This window comes from Heliangelus exortis, chromosome 27 (assembly GCF_036169615.1).
Source record: "Heliangelus exortis chromosome 27, bHelExo1.hap1, whole genome shotgun sequence".
In the NCBI taxonomy this organism is placed as follows: domain Eukaryota; kingdom Metazoa; phylum Chordata; class Aves; order Apodiformes; family Trochilidae; genus Heliangelus; species Heliangelus exortis.
Genome location: NC_092448.1, coordinates 2,274,801 through 2,294,981, shown reverse-complemented (window position 1 = coordinate 2,294,981; position 20,181 = coordinate 2,274,801). Strand labels below are relative to the sequence as shown.

The following is a 20,181-nucleotide window of genomic DNA, read 5'->3' as shown; positions in this document are numbered from 1 at the left end:
ATAGGGCAGGGCTGCATCCTTTCCACCCCCACCCCTTCCCAGCTCCCTCCCTGCAAAGGGTGGTCTCGGGGTCGGAGACCCTGCGGTCGTTTCCCCCTCTCCCCCCCTCCTTGCTCCCTGTGGATCCCTTGTCCTTGGGGAGCAGGGGTGAGTGGGTCTTCCACTCCGGGTGAACTGTTCGTGGGCCGCACCAGGACACCTTGACCATGGGGGGGACATGGTCGGACCCCCCATCCCAAACATTCCGGAGGACCAGAGCCGGGTTTCGGGGTTGGGGCATCCAAGGCAGTCACTGGGTCACTCACGTTCTTTCCCCCCCACTCCAAAACAGCCCGGCCTGGCGCAAAGGTGGGAGGGGGACCGTGACCTCCGTGGGCTGTTTCCTCTCCGGAGGCAGCTCTGCCAGGGTTCACTCATCCTCTCCCCTCGCCCTCTTGTGCCAGGATGCGGGAGGGGGGACACGACACCGGGGGCACGGGGACCGCCGGGACACGAAGCCCTCGTGGGCTCTGCGTGACCGGGAGAGACTCCAGTGGGGCTTAACCCTGAGCCCCATCACAGCCACCCCGCGAACAGCGTGGACAGCCCACCCCCGCCGTCACACCCACCCCCCCCCAAAGCAGCGGGGGAGACCCCCACCACGACACCCCCTCCCTAAGCAGCAGGGGAACCCCTCGAGGGAATCACCACACCCATCCCCCAGGCACCGAGGACCCTTGCGGGAGCCCCCCACACGCACCCAAAGCACCGGAGACCCCCGGCCACCCCCTCCCCCCACGCCCACCCCCCCTCCGCCCCCATCCCCTCATCGAGGCCCAGGGCAGCGGGTGGGACCCCTTTGGGGCGGGACCCCCGTGGCGGGCGGGCCCCCCACTCCCCCCCTCCCCACCTGCAGGTCCGGGGGGAGGCAGCCGGGGGTCCCTCCCTAGACAATGGCCCCGGAGAGGCGCCGGGAGCGGAGACAATGGGCGGGTGCGGGGGGAGCGGACGGGAACAGCGGCGGGGAGGAGGTGGAGGGGGGGGGGGGGCGGGAGCGGCGGGGCCGGGGCCGGGGCTGGGACCGGGAGCACGGCGGAGCTGGGGTGCGGGGGGGGTGGGAGCCACTCCGCTGGGATTCGGGATTTCCTCCGCCTCCTCCTCCTCCTCTTCCTCCTCCTCCTCCTCGTCCGCCGTCGCCGCAGCAGCAGCACCGGGATTTTGGTGCGGGGAGGGGGGGGGGACGCGCACAAAGGTGCGGCGGAGATGGTGAGTACGGAGAGGGGAATGGGAGAGGGACGGAGGAGGGGGGAGTGGGAAAGAGGGGGGGGCGGCAATGGGAACCGGAGAAGCGCGGAGGGAGGCCGGGCTCGGATCGTCCCGGCAGGATGGGCCTGGGAAGCCGGGGACTTTCCTGGGCCGGCAGCCAGGAGGGGAGCGGCTGCGCGGGGAGCCCCGCGCCGGGACGGGGGGGACAGCGGTGCCTGGTGGGGGGAGATGCGGGACTGACAGCCCCTTCCCCGAGCCGTGGGTGGGGGGTGCTGAGGGTGCACTCCCGGGGCTGAGTTGGTCCTGGGGACCCCTCCCCCCCCCGCGCCGTCCTGGCCCCCTCCCCCCGGTGGGCGCTGCGGGGAAAGGGGAAGGGGCCGGGGCCCCCCCCGGGTGTAGGCAGCAGGACAGCAGTGACTGAGGCTTTCCCAGTCCGTAGCGGGCAGAGTTAGACTGGAGTTTACTGGCCAGCCTGTGGTCAGCCACCCCTTGGGCTCCCAGCCCTTTGTGCGAGCTTGAGCTGCTCTCCCCGGCCACCCCAGGAGAGGGGACAAGGGGACAGGGGTGGGCACCCAGGACCCTGCCCTGGAGCTGGGGTTGGGTGGTGGCTCCTGAGGACGGGGAGGTGAAAGCCAAGGGATGGTTCTAGGCTGGGGGGGGGCTGCCAGCACCCTCCTCACCTGCTGCTGGGAGAGACCCGTCCGGATTTGGATCCGGTTTCTCTTGGTCCTGCCCTGGCTCAGCGCCCTGAGCCCGACAGGGAATTCTCCTCTGCTCCAGCTCAGCCATCGGCCCTGCTGCTCTGTCTGGGGTGAGAGGTTTATTTCCTCGGGAGAGGGTGGAGAGTCTGTTACCCCCCTCCAGGCTTTGGTATAATAACCCAGGCGGAGGTTTAAAAAAAAAAAAAAAAAAGAGAGGGGAAAAAAAAAAAAAACCAAAGAATTAAATATTATCTTCACGGAGCCTGCAGGGATGGCTCTTGCTTAATCACAGCAATTCGGAATTGTGTTGGGATCGAGCTGGGCTCCGAGGCAGCCTGAGTCAGATGCGATCTCTGCTCAGCCGGGCTCCTTCTGGGGATTTTTTGCTGTCTTTGTGCTGGAGGGGGCAGCTCAGGATGAGCTGTGGCTCATTTAATGAGCAGACGACTTCATCGGAGCCAACCGTGGCTCCTCGCCTGCCCGTCGGACCAGAGGGGTGGTGGGTTTAGGATTGTTGGGCACTGGATCCCGTGGGCAGCCCCTGTCCTGGAGGGAAATGGGGCTGGGGTTGCTGGCTGCCCGTCCCCATGCTCCTCCTGACTCCTTTCAGCCATTTCAATGATCAAAATGTGGTTTCTTGTTTTCATCAGCTCGCAGACAATGGGGCTGGAGGAGCCTTGGGCAGGGAGCCCATCACCCCAGCCTCAGGCAGGGCTGAACCAGCCCCAGGTCTTTGGTCTGACTTAATTTTTTTATTTCAGTTGTGTTTTGGGGGAGCCAGGGCTGCTGGCAGATGCTTTATGGCTTTATTGTCCATCCGGGATGCTTGGGAAGGGGTCTTGGAGGAAGCCACAGCCCTTCCCCAGCTGCACCCGTGTGAGTGCCAGCCAAGGAGGGGACCCATGGCCATCGTGGCACCATGGTGGCAGAGCCAGCTGAATCCCAGAGGATTTTTCCTTTTTTCCCCCCCTTGGAGCATTCCAAAGGCATTTGCCACCTCCAGCTGAGCACAGATCCTGACTCTACACCGCTTTTCCAGGCCCCCAGATGTGGATAATCTGCCTGCCCCAGCCTGGCAGGATTGACTTTTAGGGTTAAGGAGCAGGGACATGATAGAGCAGAGCTCTAATGGATCTCAAAATGCAGTTTTTTACCCCGAGGATGTCTCTTTGAGGTACTAACTGGCCTGTTGGGGTGTGGTGGCAGCAGCCTGGGGACAAAGCTTCCAATGGTGCTCTCAGAGAAGGTGCTGAAATTAAAGAAATGGCCCAAACCACCAGATTGGACCCTGTCTGAGCATCCTGCTGCACTGCTCGGATGCTTACACCACTGGAGAAGCAGCCTGGAACCCCTCTGTGCCCCAGGGTGACCACAAGTCACTTTGTGCTGGCATCCCACCCAGAGGTGCCACTGGAGTGGCTGGATCCCTTGGTGCAGTTAGGATCCCTTGGTGCCAGCAGGTTTTGCAATGCAAATACCTTTTTTTTTTTTTTCTCTTCATCCAGGTCCTTTCTCATGCAAATCCCTGGAGGGGCTTTTTGTCCATGGGTTTGGGGTTGGTTTGATTTTTTTTTTTTTTGTTTTAATTTCTCCAGTTCCAGTCTTTTTTTTTTTTTTTCCCCAATGTGGAGGCAGGTGGGACGTGTGGCTGCCACATCCATTGCTCCCACAACGAGATGGAAAAGCTGGGCTTTGTCCCTTGGTGGCATGGTGGGACATCCCTGCTGGAGGGAACTTGGTGTAGGGACCAAGTGGTGGAAGGACTGGAGGGTCCCAGGGATATTGGAACAATCCCAAGTGATGGTAATTAAAGCTGGCAGCTTGGAAGGGATATTAAACCTTCTGCATCCAAGCTGACGCCGAGCAATTTGAGAACAGAATGAGACCCCATGGGGGGACTTGGATTCAGCCACTCGGGCTTCCCATGGGCTTTTCCCACGTCCCTTTGGAATGCCCGCTTGTGCCAACGGCCCAAAGAGCTGGAAGTTTGTGGATTTCTCTCCCAGTGGTGGCATTGCTGGAGCAACCACTGCTTTCCCAGTCTCCCACAGGGACGTATGGCTGTGGAAAGGAGCAGCTCAGCCTTTGGGTTGAGGGACATGGTGGAGAACCCATTTTGTCCCCCTGGCCTCCTGCCTGGGAAGCTTGTTTCCCCCCAGCCTCTCAAGCAGCAGCACCCACAGTTTTTTTTCCTAGCTGAGCACCCACCTCCTGTTTTCCACGGGTCACCCCTGGGCCCCCTCAGTCTCCCCAACATTTGGGGTGCATGTGGAATGGGGTCATTTCTCTGTCCCCTTATCCTGCAGCCCTGGCAGCACCATCTTGGGAGGGCCAGTGGCCAGCAGGGGAGCGTGGTAGTGGCCACCCTGGGGAGGCTGCTATTGTGTGGAGGCAGCAGGGCGTGTTTGTGTAGCCAAGCAAGCAAATTTACCAGCCACTCAGCTCAGCAGCCCCGGGTGCTGGGGCCAGGAGGTGCCTCCTGTTCCCAGGAGGCTTTTGGAGGCATCACTGCTCGGGGATCCCTGGACCAACCTCCCTGGTGTTGGCGTGGGAAGGGTGGACAGGCCAAAAATTCCAAGCATGATTTTGTCTGCCTGTCTCTAAACAGCTCGAGTGGCCAGGGACTGTGGCTTGTGGTTGGGCCTCAGTTTCCCCATCAATGTCATGGGCAGAGCTGGGCATCCAGCCCTCCCAGGCTTAGTGGAAGGATAAAGAGTGGTGGAGTTGCATGCAAGGATCCTCATGGTGATCCTCCGTGCCTCAGTTTCCCCACTGCTAGGATGCTTGGTCGAGTCTAGCAGGAAAACACCTGCCCAGATGTGGCTGCTCCTTCCTGTGGGGTGCCAAGGGCTGGGTTCCCACCTCTCTCATAACCACGTTAGAGCATCCTGACTTGGTGGGATTTTTGGGGGTATTTATTGAATCCATCTGCGTTTCCAGAGGCTGGGAAAGGAGCAGGAGTGGTAGGAATCACCGAGCTCTGGCATGGGAGTGGGCAGGCACTCACCAATCCACTCCATGGACAGGTTTGGTCCCAACCCTCTGGGCTGGAAGAAGAGTTGTTCAGCTGATTTCTCCTTCTGCCCTTCAGCTCCCAGGGTTTTTTTTTTCTCCAACAAACATCACACCCAGCTTGGTGCTGAGAGAGCTATGAAGCTTGGGCTTGTGCTGCCCCATCCAAGAAAGGAGGAGAGGATTTCCCTCTTGGGGATTTGCCCTGGAGTTGTTGGAAATAAGAAAGCTTTCCCGTCTAGAAACACTTGGACCTAATTTATTTTTTTTTCCAGCATTTGAATGCAAAAGGTGGTTTGTGTTTGAGGTTCTCTTTCTCAGAGGCAGGAGGGATGGCAGCAGCAGTTTTTCTGACCACCCCGGAGCCCCGTCCGAGCTCTCACTGCTTTGAACCCTTGTTCTGTGCTCCAGCACCATCCTGAGAAGCCATCCAGTCTGGACTTGAAGATGTCAAGAGATGGCAAATCCTCACCTCCCTGGGGGAGTTTGTTCTGATGGTTAATCACCTCGCTATTAAAAAAAAAAAAAAAAAAAAAAGTGAGTTTTCCTCCTCGTTTGCATGTGCCTGGCTCTCACTCCCAGCCCTCGGCATCCTGCAGGCTGGGGAAGGTGAAGGTGAAGCTGCTTCTCCTTCTGGACATGAGGAGTCCAATCCCATCCTCTCCACCTGAGCACCTTGTGCTGTCGGAGAGGCTTTCCCCCCCAGAAAAATCAAATCTCCCTTTCTTCCCTGCTGGAGCAACCAAGTTGTTTTCTGCCAGCACCGGAGCAGAGGTGGGACAGGAGGATGAGGAGCTCCCGGCTCCAGTGACCTGGGGACTGGCTGCTGGCTTTGCAAATGAACCTTACAAAAAGTGATGGGTTTTTTTTTCCCCCCCAAACCATGAAAGTTTGGCTGCTTTGATCCGGACAAGACGGAGGAGCCTGCTCACCTGGAACTGCCCCCTCCTCTGGAGATGTCCATCCATGGATCATGCTGGAGAAAACCATCCCGTGCTGCTGCTCTGCCCTGGGAAAGGATCTTGAAGCCTCTGGATCCCCTCCCCAGTTTGTGACTGAAGGGGTGGGCTCACCACAGCCCTCTCTGGCTGTTCCCATGGCTTGCTGTTTGCTCTCTTGTTCCCCTTGGATATGCATCCCTTGTTCTCCCTCCAAACAAATCAGCCTTCATCTCCCAGCTCTGGTTTTTGCCTTCAGGAGCTGGATGGTTCTGTGCCACCCTCCCTGGGGACAGGCTTGAAGTGTGGCTGCTGGCCACAGGATGATGGTGACCCAAGGAGAGTTAAATCCAGGGGTTGGTGCCTTCAGTCCCTGAGATGTGTTGGAAAAGCCCAGCTTGATTTTTTTTTGCTGATAAATCAGCTTTGCCTCTTCAGGGGTGCCTGGCTCCATCTGGGACAGGGTGGGACCAGAGCCCAGGATGGCTCTGGATACCTTGAGGATGGTGACATCCTGCCATGCCAGGGGAAGGGGCACATACAGGACAGGTTTGTGGCTGTGGTGGCATCTGTGGGGACATCCATCCCCACCTGGCCTCCATCCCTTGCTCATTGGTGGCAGGGAGGTGACAGCAGGAGCTCTCCAGGGGTGGGTGTCCCCAGAGGGAACAGGGATGGGTGACCCTGCAGGACAAGAGCAGGGGAATGGGTTCAAAGGGTGTATTTATGTATGTATTTATGTATGGGTGTATTTAGATGAGATGTTAGGAAGAAGTTCTTCACCAGGAGGGTGGTGAGAGCCTGGTATAGGTTGCCCAGAGAGGTGGTGGAAGCCCCATCCATCCCTGGAAGTTTTTAAGGCCAGGCTGGATGGGGCTCTGAGCAACCTGAGCTGGTGGGAGGTGTCTTCCAGGACTGGACCTGGATGATCTTAAATGTCCCTTCTAACCCTGAAAATTCTCTGACTCAGTGACTTTGGCTGGTGGTACCACACACCCAAAACTCGTGGCTGCCACCTCCCCCCCTTGGTGCTGCTCCCCAGGGAGGGGACCCCAGGAAGCACCCATGGGTTCCCCAACCACTCACCTCCTTTTTTCCTTCTCCCTTGCTTCCCCCCAGCTCTACCCCAGCCCCCCGGCGTGGGCACCCATCTGGTGAGAGCCCCCCCCTGCCCAGCCCCCTCCAATGCCTCCGGAGGCTCAGGATGCCCCAGGTGCCTCGGTGATCACCGGGACGGGGGTCAGCACCCACCAGCAGCCGCCTCACCCCGACATCCCACGCCACCCCACTGGTGAGTCAGTCCCAGTATCGACAGCCTTAATGGTGTTACTGGTCCAGACTGGGGCCAAGCAGGTCCTTGAATGGAGGCAGCAGCATTGTTACTGGCAGAAACTTGATCCCTGCCTGCAAACAAAGCCTAGAAGAGGGGGGGGGGGGGGGGGCAGGCAGGAGAAAAAGGGGTTGGGGGGCACAGGGGGGTCCTTTCTCTCCCAGCCCCTTCCCCCATCACTCGCTGGGGATGCTGGGACGAGCTCCAGGCCCTGTTGCCATCTCCTAGACAACCAGCACGGAGTGGGGGGGGGGGGGCTTTTGTTTCCATAGTGATAAATGTGTGAGCATCCAGCATCTGTGACAAAAGGATCACTTCCCCCCCCCCTCCCAGCTGTCCCCCCTTTTTTTATTTTTTTGCCTCTTCGACCCCATCTCCCCCCCCTCCTTGAAGCTTTGGAAAAGAGGCCAGAAGCCATTTGGGTTTTAGTGGGTTGCAAGGGCATTTCCCTGGTAACCCCCAAACGCAGCCAGCGGGACCCCCCCAGGCTGGCAGTGATGGCTGGGAAGGGGGGGTTGGGAATTTGGGAGATGCCCACAGCCCCCCAGCACAGGAGGATTTGGCAGGACCCCTGTGACACCATCAGATGTGGCACCATCAGCACGTGTGTGCACTTTTATACACGTGTGTGCACTTTTATGCCTGAAAAGGACAGTAATGGGTCTCTGGGATGGGTACAGGATGCTGTGACTCTGTAAGCCAGGTGATGCCGCCAGTGTGGCCCCAGACAGGGCCAAGTCCCTCCTTGGTGGCTCCCAGCAGCCTGGGATGTCCCCAGTTCCTCCAAGGTCTCCCTGGCTCAAAGCTCCTGGAAAAACTGGGGCTCCTTTTCCCATCTCCTGGGTGTGAGATCTCAGCACTGGGAAACGTGTCCAGGCAGAGCCCTGTGCTGCCAGATGGGCCTGAAACGTTGCCTGTGCCCGATTATTCATTCCTTTTTTCTTTTCTTTTTTTTTTTTTGTTTTGTTTTGTTTTGTTTTGGCCCCCACCCTAGGCACTCTTCTTGGCAAGTTAAAAGAAGGATTGGGATATTAATTGAAGTGTAAATCACCCCAAACTGGAGCTGATGGTGCAGTGGTGTTAATTAAGGGGATGGGAGGAAGGAAGGTGGCCACCTCTGCCCCATCTCTGGAATTGTCCCATCATCATTTCCCACCAGGGCTGGAGCTTGGTGGTGCAGGAGGGGTGGGATGGGTGCTGGTGAAGGGATCCCCAGGAGGCTGCTGAGCCATCTCTTTTTTTCTGCAGGAGGGTGAGCCCTTTTCTCCTGGAACGAGCCCAGCCAGGTGATCAAAATAGAGTCCCTCAAGGTGACAGTCGACTTCTTGAAGGTGCCCCTGGGCCTGAAGAAGCCCCCTCTGAAGGAGGCCCTGGCTGCTGTCCCAGGGCCGAGGAGACCCAAAATCCTCAGGGTGGAGCGGCACAAGCCCCGGCTCTCCGACACCATGGACAATGAGTCCCAATACTCGGGTTATTCCTACAAATCCGGGCATTCCCGCAGCTCCCGCAAGCACAGGTGAGGGGGTGCTGGGTGCCCCTGGCCCCAACAGACTCTGCCACCCCACTGCACCCATCCTGCTCCTCTTTCTTTTTGCCTTCCCAGGGACCGGCGGGACCGACACCGCTCCAAAAGCCGAGATGGGAGCCGTGGAGACAAATCCGTGACCATCCAAGCACCAGGAGAGCCCTTGTTGGACAATGAGTCAACCCGGGGGGATGACAGGGTGAGTTGGGCACCAAGGTTGGCATCTTTGCAGATGACACTAAGCTGGGGGGGAGTGTGGATCAGCTGGAAGGCAGGAGGGCTCTGCAGAGGGACCTGGACAGACTGGAGAGTTGGGCTGATCCCAACGGGATGAGGTTCAACACAACAACCCCATGGGGAGCTCCAGGCTGAGCACAGAGTGGCAGAAAGGGAGCTGGGAGTCTGGATTGCCAGGAAGCTGAAGAGGAGGCAGCAGTGTGCCCAGGTGGCCAAGAAGGCCAATGGCATCCTGGGCTGGCTCAGGAACAGCGTGGCCAGCAGGTCCAGGGAAGGGATTCTGCCCCTGTACTCAGCCCTGGGGAGGCCACAGCTTGAGTCCTGTGTCCAGTTCTGGGCCCCTCAGCTCAGGAAGGAGATTGAGGTGCTGGAGCAGGTCCAGAGAAGAGCAAGGAGGCTGGGAAGGGATCCAGCAGAATTCCTGTGAGGAAGGGCTGAGGGAGCTGGGGGTGTTGAGGCTGGAGAAGAGGAGGCTCAGGGGAGACCTCATCACTCTCTCCAACTCCCTGAAAGGAGGTTGGAGCCAGGGGGGGGTTGGGCTCTTTTCCCAGGCAACTCTCAGCAAGACAAGAGGGCGCAAGAGGTCTCAAGTTGTGCCAGGGGAGGTTTAGGTTGGACATGAGAAAGAATTTCTTTCTGGAGAGGGTGCTCAGGCATTGGAATGGGCTGCCCAGGGAAGGGGTGGATTCTCCATCCCTGGAGATATTTCAAAAGAGCCTGGATGTGGCACTCAGTGCCATGGGCTGGGAACCACGGGGGGAGTGGAGCAAGGGTTGGACTTGATGAGCTCTGAGGTCCCTTCCAACCCAGCCAATTCCATGATTCTATGATCTTGCCGTGGGGATGTTGCTGAGGGTGGGAGCCCCACCAGGCGTGGGGGCTCCCGGCATTCCTGGTGCTCCCCAGTGGAGTGGTTGAGCCGGTCGGGCTGGTGCCAGCAGCAAGGGTGCAAGGGGGAGCAAATGAAAGGGACCTGCTGTGGTGGTAACTGGGGAAACAACCAGGGTGGGCATGGGCTGCCCAGGGTGGAAAATTCCCTAGGGATTCACTCCCTAAGGATCCACTCCTGAGGGGTCATAGAATCAGTTGTAGAATCAGAGGATGTCGGGTGGGAAGGGACCTCAAGGATCAACTGGTCCAACCCTACTGGTGATGTGAGATGTCTCAGCACTGAGCTGAGAATTCAAACTTTCCAGAGTGGGGGAATCCACCCCTTCCCCTGGGAGCCCATCCCGGTGTCTGACTGTCCTCAGAGTGAAAAAATTTCCTCTTGTGTTCAAATGGAATCTCCCCAGGTTGGAGCTGGATCAGGTCCAGCTTTTGGCTTGACTTGGCTCATCCTTATGCAGGTTGTGATAACCCCTGGATCCTCCTGGCAGGATCCCTGGGTCAGGGAAGAGCATCCTCAGCTCCATCCAACCCCATCCCCACCTTTCATCATCTCCAGCCACCCACATAGGCACCTCCAGCTCTGTTCTTCCCCCACCAGGAGAGTTTGTGATGGTGGTAGCTGAGCCTGCCCAGTCCAGCTGGAGCAAGGTGGATTTACCTGGGAATGGGCTGGGATATGGGCTGATCCTTCTGGCCCTTCCTCTGCTCCACATCCCTCCGGAAAAACCCAGGCTGGGGTTTTAGTTTGCTGTTTGGAAGAGAATTCCTGGCTTTCCTGCAGAAGTCTGGGAGGTGGGGGTGGAAATAGGAGATGATGACACCCCAAGTGGTGGGGATGCCAAAGTGCTGTGAACCAGAACCTTGAAGCCTGGGAGAGGACAGACAGATGACAGACAGACAGACAGCCCAGGGTGGTGTTTTCCAGCATCTCCTCCCTCCTCTGCAGTCCAGGTTTCATCTGGGAAGGGATGGACTGGGGAGGGGTTGTTTCCCCACCCCCTCCAGCTGGAGGGGAGGGGGTTTTTGGGGAAGCTGTCCAAGCCTCCCAGCTGCCAGCTCAGTGGTGAATTTGTCCTCCTGGAGGCGGCAGCTCCCGCCGGCGCGGCGGGGAGGGTGTGTTGGGCATGTTCCTTCTGGCCCTGCTAATGAGGGGATTGGCCTGGGGACCTTCCCACTTCCAAAGCTGCTCCGGCCAGTGCTGGGGAGGTGGAACGAGGCAGCACTGGAGCTGCAGATGGGATTTTCCTAGAGGGCTCCAGCCAAAGTGCTGCCCGCCCCACCCTCCCCCCCGAGCTGAGAAATGGGGGTGATGGCTCCAGGCAACGTGCCAGGCTTGGAGGTTTGCTGGATGGGGTTGGATAAGGGTGTTGCGGGGGGGGGGGGGGGGCGGCTCTGGAGCAATCCTTCAACTAACCTTCTCATCTGCCCTTTTTCCCAGGATGACAACTGGGGGGAAACCACCACGGTGGTGACGGGGACGTCGGAGCACAGCATCTCACACGATGACATTACCCGCATCACCAAGGACATGGAGGACAGCGCCCACCTGGACTGCTCCCGGCACTTGGGCGTCTCGCTGGCCGGGGCACTGGCACTTCTTGCCTTCCTCACCCCCCTCGCCTTCATGCTCCTGCCCCAAGTGCTGTGGCGGGAGGAGCTGGAGCCTTGCGGGACCCCTTGCGAAGGGCTCTTCATCTCCGTTGCCTTCAAACTCCTCATCCTCCTCTTGGGAAGTTGGGCTCTTTTTTTCCGCCGCCCCAAAGCTTTCTTCCCTCGAGTCTTTGTCTTCCGCGCTCTCCTCATGGTCCTCGTCTTCCTCCTTGTCGTTTCCTACTGGCTTTTCTACGGGGTGAGGATCCTGGATTCCCGGGACAGGAATTATCAGGGGGTGGTGCAATACGCTGTCTCGTTGGTGGACGCTTTGCTTTTTGTCCACTACTTGGCCGTGGTTCTCCTGGAGCTGCGGCAGCTCCAGCCCCAGTTCACGCTCAAGGCCGTGCGCTCGGCCGACGGCGTCAGCCGCTTCTACAACGTCGGGCACCTCAGGTAAGGGGGGAGCCCGGGGGGTCCCTGCCTCTGGGTTTTGGGTGGGCGTGGGTGGCCATGCACGTGGGTTTGGGGTGGAATTCCATCCGGTGCAGAGGGATTTGCCCAAAGCAGGACATGGAGGGATTTGCCGGACCGTGTGTTAACTCGGTTTAATCACCGGGCCCTGGTGAGCCCTCCAGTTTATCCTGAGGTGTATGGGATGGAATCCTGAGGATGGGGTGTATGGGATGGAATCCTCTGTTGGGTCTGATGTATCCTGAGGATGGGGAGTATGGGATGGAATCCTGAGGATGGGGTGTATGGGATGGAATCCTCTGTTGGGTCTGATGTATCCTGAGGATGGGGAGTATGGGATGGAATCCTGAGGATGGGGTGTATGGGATGGAATCCTCTGTTGGGTCTGATGTATCCTGAGGATGGGGAGTATGGGATGGAATCCTGAGGATGGGGTGTATGGTATGGAATCCTCTGTTGGGTCTGATGTATCCTGAGGATGAGGTGTATGGGATGGAATGCTCTGTTTGGTCAATTCTGGCATCTATCTTGTCCATTCCTCCCCAAAGGAGGCTGCAGGTGGGACCTCTTTATTCCTCTTGGAGGGTAAAATGTTCCTCAGAGCTGAGCAGTGGCCTTGGCTCTGCACACCAGGCTCTAGCAGTAGCTATAAACATGGAGTGTTATCAGTCCCAGGAGCAGACACTGCCTGAGAAACTTGCTGTTCATTTCCCCAAGTGCAACTACTTAGCTGAAAGCAAAATTACAAGACAGAAAATCCCCTTTCTCCTGGCCCAAACCAGGACATCATCACTGAAGATACTTGCTCGTCTTCTCACTGCTCCTTGGTCTTGTTGGTCACTCGTCTGTGTCCTTGGCCACCAGAAATGACAAATTCTGAACTTGCTTTCATCTTCTTGGTTCTCTGTCTTTTATTTTTAAATTTTGATCTTTCAAAAGCTTATAAATGCTGCTGTCCTCTGGCCTATGTTCTAAGGCACTTGATCCATGAGACAAAGTAAGGGGTCCAGAAGCTGAGGAAAAGCCACTTTTTTGTGCAGTAGACCCTATTGAACCCCGTAGCCAAATTGGAGGGTCATGGGGGTTACTGAGGGGAGAGCCTGGTCCTTCATTATCCATTCAGGACTTTTTTGGGGAATAGGAGGTGATAAAAAACCTCAAGTGGAAGGGATGCCAAAGCTCTGTGTGCGTGCACAAGACCACGGGATGTCAGGGGTTGGAAGGGACCTCCAGAGATGATGGAGCCCCAGGGATGCCCCAGCAGGATCCCCCAGGGCAGGGCACACAGGAATGCATCCAGCTGGGGTTTGGAAGCCTTCAGAGAAGGAGACTCCACAACCTCTCTGGGCAAGCTGGGCCAGGAAAAAAGCTGGAAAAAAGCTTCTCCTTCACAGGAAAAAAGCTTCTCCTCACGTTGAGGTGGTGAGTAAGGGGTCCAGAAGCTGAGGAAAAGTCACTTTTTTGTGCAATAGACCCTATTGAACCCCGTAGCCAAATTGCAGGGTCATGGGGGCTACAGAGGGAAGAGCCTGGTCCTTCATTATCCATTCAGGATTTTTTTGGGGAATAGCAGCAGTGTCCTTGGCTCTGCACACCAGGCTCTAGCAGTAACTATAAACATGGAGTTATCAGTCCTAGAAGCAGCCACTGCCTGAGAAACTTGCTGTTCATTTCCCCAAGTGCAGCTCCTTACAAGAGACCGAGCTGAAAGCAAAAGTACAAGACAGAAAATCCCCTTTCTCCTGGCCCAAACCAGGACAGGTTGGTGAAGACCTTCCAGATCATCAAGTCCAGCTGTGAAATTTGGGCATACACAGGGACTTGCATGCATGGGCATTCATGTGTGAGCATCATATGTGCTTTGGGGCATTGATATGTGCACATACACGTGCACGGGCACTGGTGTGTGCTTGTACATACATGTAATGGCATTAATGTGTGCACACACACACATGCAGCCATGTTCAGACCCCCCCATGCTGTCTCTCTGTGTCCCCCTCCCTCCCTCCACGTGTCCCTGGTCCCAGGAAGGTGCTCACCACCTTCCCCCCCCGTGTCTCCCTGCAGCATCCAGCGAGCGGCCGTCTGGATCCTGGAGAATTATTACCACGATTTCCCGGTCTACAACCCCGCCCTCCTCAACCTGCCCAAATCCCTCCTCTCCAAGAAAATGTCGGGATTTAAGGTCTATTCCCTCGGCGAGGGTGAGCTCCCCTTCCCTCCTTTTTCTCCTTTTCTCCTCCTTTCTTACCCCATTCCCTAGGGCTTCCTCCGGAGGTTCCTCCTCTTCGACTCTGGAGAACCGGGAGCGGCCAAACCGTGGGGCAAAGGGGAGGAGGGGGAAGCATTGGGTCCACCTCAACCAAAAAACCAACCAACTCACTCAACACTACCCTAAAAAAAACCCTTCCTTCCCTTATTTTTTTTCCTCCTGTAGAGAACACCACCAACAACTCCACGGGACAGTCCCGGGCGGTCATCGCAGCAGCCGCGCGCCGGCGCGACAACAGCCACAACGAATATTACTACGAGGAGGCCGAGCACGAGCGCCGGGTTCGGAAGCGTCGGGCCAGGTATGGGTGCTGGTGGGTGCTGGGTTGCTGTCCCCTGGTGTCCCACAGTGTCCCTGAGGAGCTAGAGTTGGGCTGATCCCAAGGGGATGAGGTTCAACAAGGACAAGTGCCGGGTTCTGCACTTTGGCCACAACAACCCCATGGGGAGCTCCAGGCTGGGCACAGAGTGGCAGGAAGGGAGCTGGGAGTCTGGATTGCCAGGAAGCTGAAGAGGAGGCAGCAGTGTGCCCAGGTGGCCAAGAAGGCCAATGGCATCCTGGGCTGGCTCAGGAACAGCATCACCAGCAGGTCCAGGGAAGGGATTCTGCCCCTGTGCTCAGCCCTGGGGAGGCCACAGCTTGAGTCCTGTGTCCAGTTCTGGGCCCCTCAGCTCAGGAAGGAGATTGAGGTGCTGGAGCAGGTCCAGAGAAGAGCAAGGAGGCTGGGAAGGGATCCAGCAGAATTCCTGTGAGGAAGGGCTGAGGGAGCTGGGGGTGTTGAGGCTGGAGAAGAGGAGGCTCAGGGGAGACCTCATCACTCTCTACAACTCCCTGAAAGGAGGTTGGAGCCAGGGGGGGGTTGGGCTCTTTTCCCAGGCAACTCTCAGCAAGACAAGAGGGCACAAGAGGTCTCAAGTTGTGCCAGGGGAGGTTTAGGTTGGACATTAGAAAGAATTTCTTTCTGGAGAGGGTGATCAGGCATTGGAATGGGCTGCCCAGGGAAGGGGTGGATTCTCCATCCCTGGAGATATTTCAAAAGAGCCTGGATGTGGCACTCAGTGCCATGGGCTGGGAACCACGGGGGGAATGGATCAAGGGTTGGACTTGATGAGCTCTGAGGTCCCTTCCAACCCAGCCAATTCTAGGATTCTGTGATTCTATGAGTGGCAGGAAGGGGTTGTGGTGTTTCACCTCCAAGTGCGAGGGTTGAGCGGCGCCAGCCAAGATCTTCTCCCGAAAGGGTTTTAGGGTGGGAGGTGGGTTCCTGCCATCTCTTGGAGGTGGGGTCTCCACAGCCATGGATTTCCTCCTGGCAGGTTGGTGGTGGCGGTGGAAGAAGCTTTCACCCACATCAAGAGGCTGCAGGAGGAGGATCAGAAGAACCCAAGGGAGATCATGGACCCTCGGGAGGCAGCTCAGGCCATCTTCGCCTCCATGGCTCGGGCCATGCAGAAATACCTCCGGACCACCAAGCAGCAGCCCTACCACACCATGGAGAGCATCCTGCAGCACCTCGAGTTCTGCATCACCCATGATATGACCCCCAAGGTGTGCAAAGAGAGGGGGGGGACTCAGTAAATCGTGTGGGGTGGATCTCCAGCCTTGCCCAAGGGTTCGGTCCAGGGAATGAAGACTTGGGTGGGTTTTTTCACCTACCACATGAGAGTGTTCCATGAGGAGGATGAGGGCTTGGGGGACAGAGCCAGAAAAGTGGGTGTAACCCCAAGGGAGCACCTCGTGGTGATGGGAGCGAGCTGCACAGGGATGTTTTTCCTGCAGGACCTGCTGAGCAGCTTGAGGCTGCAAGAAAATAAGTTGGCTGAGCCAGAGGAAGGTGATGTTCACCTTCACCTGAAAGCAGCCCCAAGGAGAAGGACTCGGGTTTTGAGTAAGGAGAAGCTCACCAGGATCCAGCACTGTGTGCTGACAGCCCAGAAACCAACCAAGTCCTGGGCTGCATCCCCAGCACTGTGAGCAGCAGGGCAAAGGAGGGGATTGTCCCCTCTGGTCCCCTCTGGGGACACCCCCTGGGGTAAAGCTGGGTCCAGCTCTGGGGTCCCCATCAGCAGAAGGACACGGAGCTGTTGGAGCCATTCCAGAGGAGGTCCTGGAGCTGCTGGGAGGGCTGGAGCAGCTCTGGAGCCAGGGGGAGAGAGTTGGGGGTGTTCAGGCTGGAGAAGAAGGAGAAGGAGAAGGAGAAGGAGAAGGAGAAGGAGAAGGAGAAGGAGAAGGAGAAGGAGAAGGAGAAGGAGAAGGAGAAGGAGAAGGAGAAGGAGAAGGAGAAGGAGAAGGAGAAGGAGAAGGAGAAGGAGAAGGAGAAGGAGAAGGAGAAGGAGAAGGAGAAGGAGAAGGAGAAGGAGAGAGAGCACCTTCCAGTGCCTGAAGGGATCCAGGAAAGCTGGGGAGGGACTTGGGACAAGGGCCTGGAGGGATGGCCCTTAGAACTCTAAGGGAATGGCTTAGAACTCTAAGAGGGGAGTGAAGAGGAGATGTGAGGGAGAAATCCTTTGTGGTGAGGGTGCTGAGCCCCAGGTCACCCCCAGAAGCTGTGGCTGCCCCATCCCTGGAAATGTTGGAGGTTGGATGGGGCTTGGAGCCCCCTGGGCTGTGGGAGGGGTCCCTGCCCATGGCAGGGGGGGCACTGGGGGAGCTTCAAGGTCCCTTCCAACCCAACCCATTCCATGGTTCCAAGATTCCATGATCCTGTGATTGTGTTTCACAGGCAACTGGGAGGGACATTGGACAAGGGCCTGGAGGGTTGGGATGGGATGAAGGTTGATGGTTTTAAGTTGGAAAAGGAGAAATGTACGTTGGATATTAGGGAGAAATTCTTTTTTGTGAGGGTGCTGAGCCCCAGGTCACCCCCAGAAGCTGTGGCTGCCCCATCCCTGGGAATGTTGGAGGTTGGATGGGGCTTGGAGCCCCCTGGGCTGGTGAGAGGTGTCCCTGCCCATGGCCACATGGGGTGCCACTGGGTGAGCTCTTCCCACCCAAGCCATTCCATGATACTGAGTTGTCCTTTCCCTCCTCCAAGGCATTCCTGGAGCGGTACCTGACAGCTGGACCCACCATCCAGTACCACAAGGACCGCTGGCTGGCCAAGCAGTGGACCCTGGTCAGTGAGGAACCAGTGACCAACGGGCTGAAAGATGGAGTGGTCTTTGTGCTGAAACGCCAGGACTTCAGCCTGGTGGTGAGCACCAAGAAGATCCCTTTCTTCAAGCTCTCAGAGGAGTTCGTGGACCCCAAGTCGCACAAGTTTGTCATGAGGCTGCAGTCAGAGACCTCTGTGTGAGCTGAAAAAGTGGGGAGAGGGCTTTGGGGAAGGGGGGGAGACCCTCTCCACACCCCCACCCTCTCGTCCTCCCCATCTTTGCCAGGGCTCAGGGAGGCCATGGCTGGAGGGCAGAACTGCAGTGGGTGCAGCACCCATGCCTGGCTCCACGACCTGCCTGTGACCACTCGCCCTCTGCCTCGGCTTGACCCCTGGTGGGGTGGCCTGAACCCTTCCTCCCCCTCCTCCTCCTCCTCCCTGAAACCCAGGTCCATGTAGCATCCTCAGCCAGGAAGGAGGTGATGTCTGGGGTGCCATAACTCAAGGGCTAACTCGACATCTTCTTCACCAGCATCTTCCAAGCAGCATCAGGTCCCAAGGACCTTTTGGCTCGCCTGTTTTCTACCTGACAACTCTCCTCTCTCTGGCCTTAAACCACCACCACCCACTCTCTGGGGTTGGTTCTTAATCCTAGAGATTTGGTTTTGGGGGGACTATTTTGCAAACAAGCTCTGCAATCTGTGGCTGCTATGAAAACCTCCCCTGGTGGACACCACCAATGCTCCTGGGTGTAGGAACCTCCTCCTCACCTCTGCTGATGCTTTCCCTGCTCAGCTCCGAGTGAAAAATCTGATTTTGAAGAGGAGCAGAAGCTTTTGGTTTGATTTTTCCCCAGTGGTTTCCCTGCCCTTGAGGTGCCCTTGGTGCCAGCAGCATCTCCGTGGGCTTGGAACTGTAGGTGGCAGGCAGAGCAGCTCCAAATCTTGGACCCCCAACCCTCAGGGGACATCAAACAAGGGGTTCCTGGTGGGGGTGCTGAGGGTTTGTGGCTCAGTGAGGTCCTAAATCCATGGCCCGTGGTGGCAAGTGGCCCGTGGTGGCAGGTGGCCCATGGTGGCCTCACCAGCAGGAGCTGCCTGGCCACGGGGGCCACAAAAAGCTTTTGCCTTCCCTTGGTTGTAAAGTCACAAATACCTCATGGATTTATTTTCCTCCCTTTCTTTTCTCCCCCCCCTCCTTCTCTGGATCCCATTGTTGGGCCATGCTGGGGGTCTCAGGGGGGGGCCCTGGGTGGGGGGGTTATGGCAGGGCAGGGGTTTGGTGCTCATGGGAGCTGCCAAATTTTATCCTGGTTGGATTTGATTTTGGTTTATTTTGTCCTAAGCACTAAAAATGTGGGGGAGCACCAGGGGGAAGGGGGGTGGGGGGGGCAGTGATGCTGCTGGGGCCACCTGTGTCACCCCAGAGGGGCTGGGGGCTCCTCCAGTAAGCACCAGTAGCACCATCAAGATGCTGGAGGGATCCTGGGGGGCCACCCCCATACCAGCACTGCTCTGGATTTCCCAGTTTCCAGGAAATCACCATTTTGGGGGGGATTTTCCAAGCCCTCCCTGCTGCTCCCCTCTGACCAAGGGACCCAGGATCACATCCTGGGAGGGGGGAGCCCATTTTGGGGGTGTTTTTACAGCAAAAAAAAAAACAAAAAAACAAAAAAGATTTGAGTGAGTGGAAGCAGGTGGGAAAACTGGGGAGCTGGGGGGTGGGGGGTTCCACTTCAAGTTTAAGAAGAACAAATCTTTTTTTGTTAATTTTTTGGTTTTGTTTTTTTTTTTTGTTTTGTTGTTTGTTTTGTTGTTTTGTTTTTTTATTCCCCCAGAGCTGAGACCTTGTGCATGCGTGTAGAAAATTGTAAAATGTAAAATTGTTTTTTAATATATAAAAAGCTTGGGTGGGTTTTTTTTTTTTTGGTTTTTTTGGTTTTTTTTTACAGTTTGCAGTGAATCAAAGCATTACGGAAGTGGTAGAAAGTTTTGTTGGTTGTTTTTTTGTTTTGTTTTGTTTTCATAGAGGAACTAAAATTGTACAATTATTGGTTTTGTTTTTTTTTTTTATAAAATAAACCCATTTTGACTTTTTTTTTTTTTTTTTTTTTGCTTCTGTTCTTCCCTTCATCTTCCCACAGCTGCTCTGGGGGGAGCTGACACTGAGAGAGAAACCCCTGGAGGATGCTGAATGCAGGACAAGGGTCTGGGGTGGATGGGGGCAGGGGATTTGGGGGTCAAAGTTTTGGGATTTATGGGGTCAAGGAGTTGGGGTTGATGAGGGCCAAGGGACTGGAGGTTCTCAGGCCAAGGAGCTGGGGTTTAGGAGTCCAAGGGTTTGAGTTTGATGGGTTTGGGATCTAGAGGGCCAGGACTGGGGAGATGATGGGACCAAAGATATGGGGTCTGAGGGTTTGGGGTTGATGGGGGCCAAGGGCTTGGAAGTCCTGGAGCCAAAGGTTTGGGGTCTGAGGGACCAAGGGTTTGAGGTTATGGGGCCAAGAGGTTGGGGTTGAGGAGTCCAAGGGTTTGAGTTTGATGGGTTTGGAATCTGGAGGGCCAGGACTTAGGAGATGATGGGGCCAAAGATATGGGGTCTGAGGGCTTGGGGTTGATGGGGGACAAGGGTTGGGGGTTTGAGGGGCTAAAGGTTTGGGGTTGATGGGGTGAAAATTCAGAGGTCTGTGGATCTTGGGGTTGATGGGGTGAAAATTCAGAGGTCTGTGGATCTGGGGTTGATGGGAACCAAGGGTTTGGGGTCTGAGGGACCAAGGGTTTGAGATTATGGGGCCAAGAGGTTGGGGTTTAGGATTTATTTGATGGTGACCAAAGATTTGGGAGCTGTGGGGCCAAGGATTTGGGCTTTTTGG

General features: G+C 56.8%; 1 protein-coding gene across 2 annotated transcripts; it reads left to right on the top strand.

The window, feature by feature from the left end:
- Positions 1–1,072: 1,072 nt before the first annotated feature.
- On the top strand, positions 1,073–19,407 carry VANGL2 (VANGL planar cell polarity protein 2). 2 transcript variants are annotated; one of them, XM_071727010.1, is made up of 9 exons: positions 1,073–1,245; positions 7,016–7,187; positions 8,475–8,742; positions 8,830–8,950; positions 11,318–11,925; positions 14,011–14,147; positions 14,381–14,516; positions 15,532–15,763; positions 17,250–19,407. In XM_071727010.1, exons 3-9 carry the CDS (start codon positions 8,672–8,674, stop codon positions 17,508–17,510), a joined length of 1,566 nt encoding a protein of 521 aa, XP_071583111.1. In that variant the 5' UTR covers positions 1,073–1,245; positions 7,016–7,187; positions 8,475–8,671; the 3' UTR covers positions 17,511–19,407. The 2 variants fall into 2 exon arrangements, with proteins under 2 accessions (XP_071583111.1, XP_071583112.1); XM_071727011.1 differs by lacking the exons at positions 1,073–1,245; positions 7,016–7,187 and adding an exon at positions 7,618–7,830.
- The last annotated feature ends 774 nt before the right edge of the window (positions 19,408–20,181 follow it).

What these genes read in the sequence shown, in the direction of transcription:
- VANGL2 (XM_071727010.1), top strand. Translation starts at nt 8,672, where the DNA reads ATGGACAATGAGTCCCAATACTCGGGTTATTCCTACAAATCCGGGCAT. An exon ending in CGCAGCTCCCGCAAGCACAG is followed by an intron (nt 8,743 to 8,829) that starts GTGAGGGGGTGC and finishes TTGCCTTCCCAG; the next exon opens with GGACCGGCGGGACCGACACC. An exon ending in CCCATGATATGACCCCCAAG is followed by an intron (nt 15,764 to 17,249) that starts GTGTGCAAAGAG and finishes CCCTCCTCCAAG; the next exon opens with GCATTCCTGGAGCGGTACCT.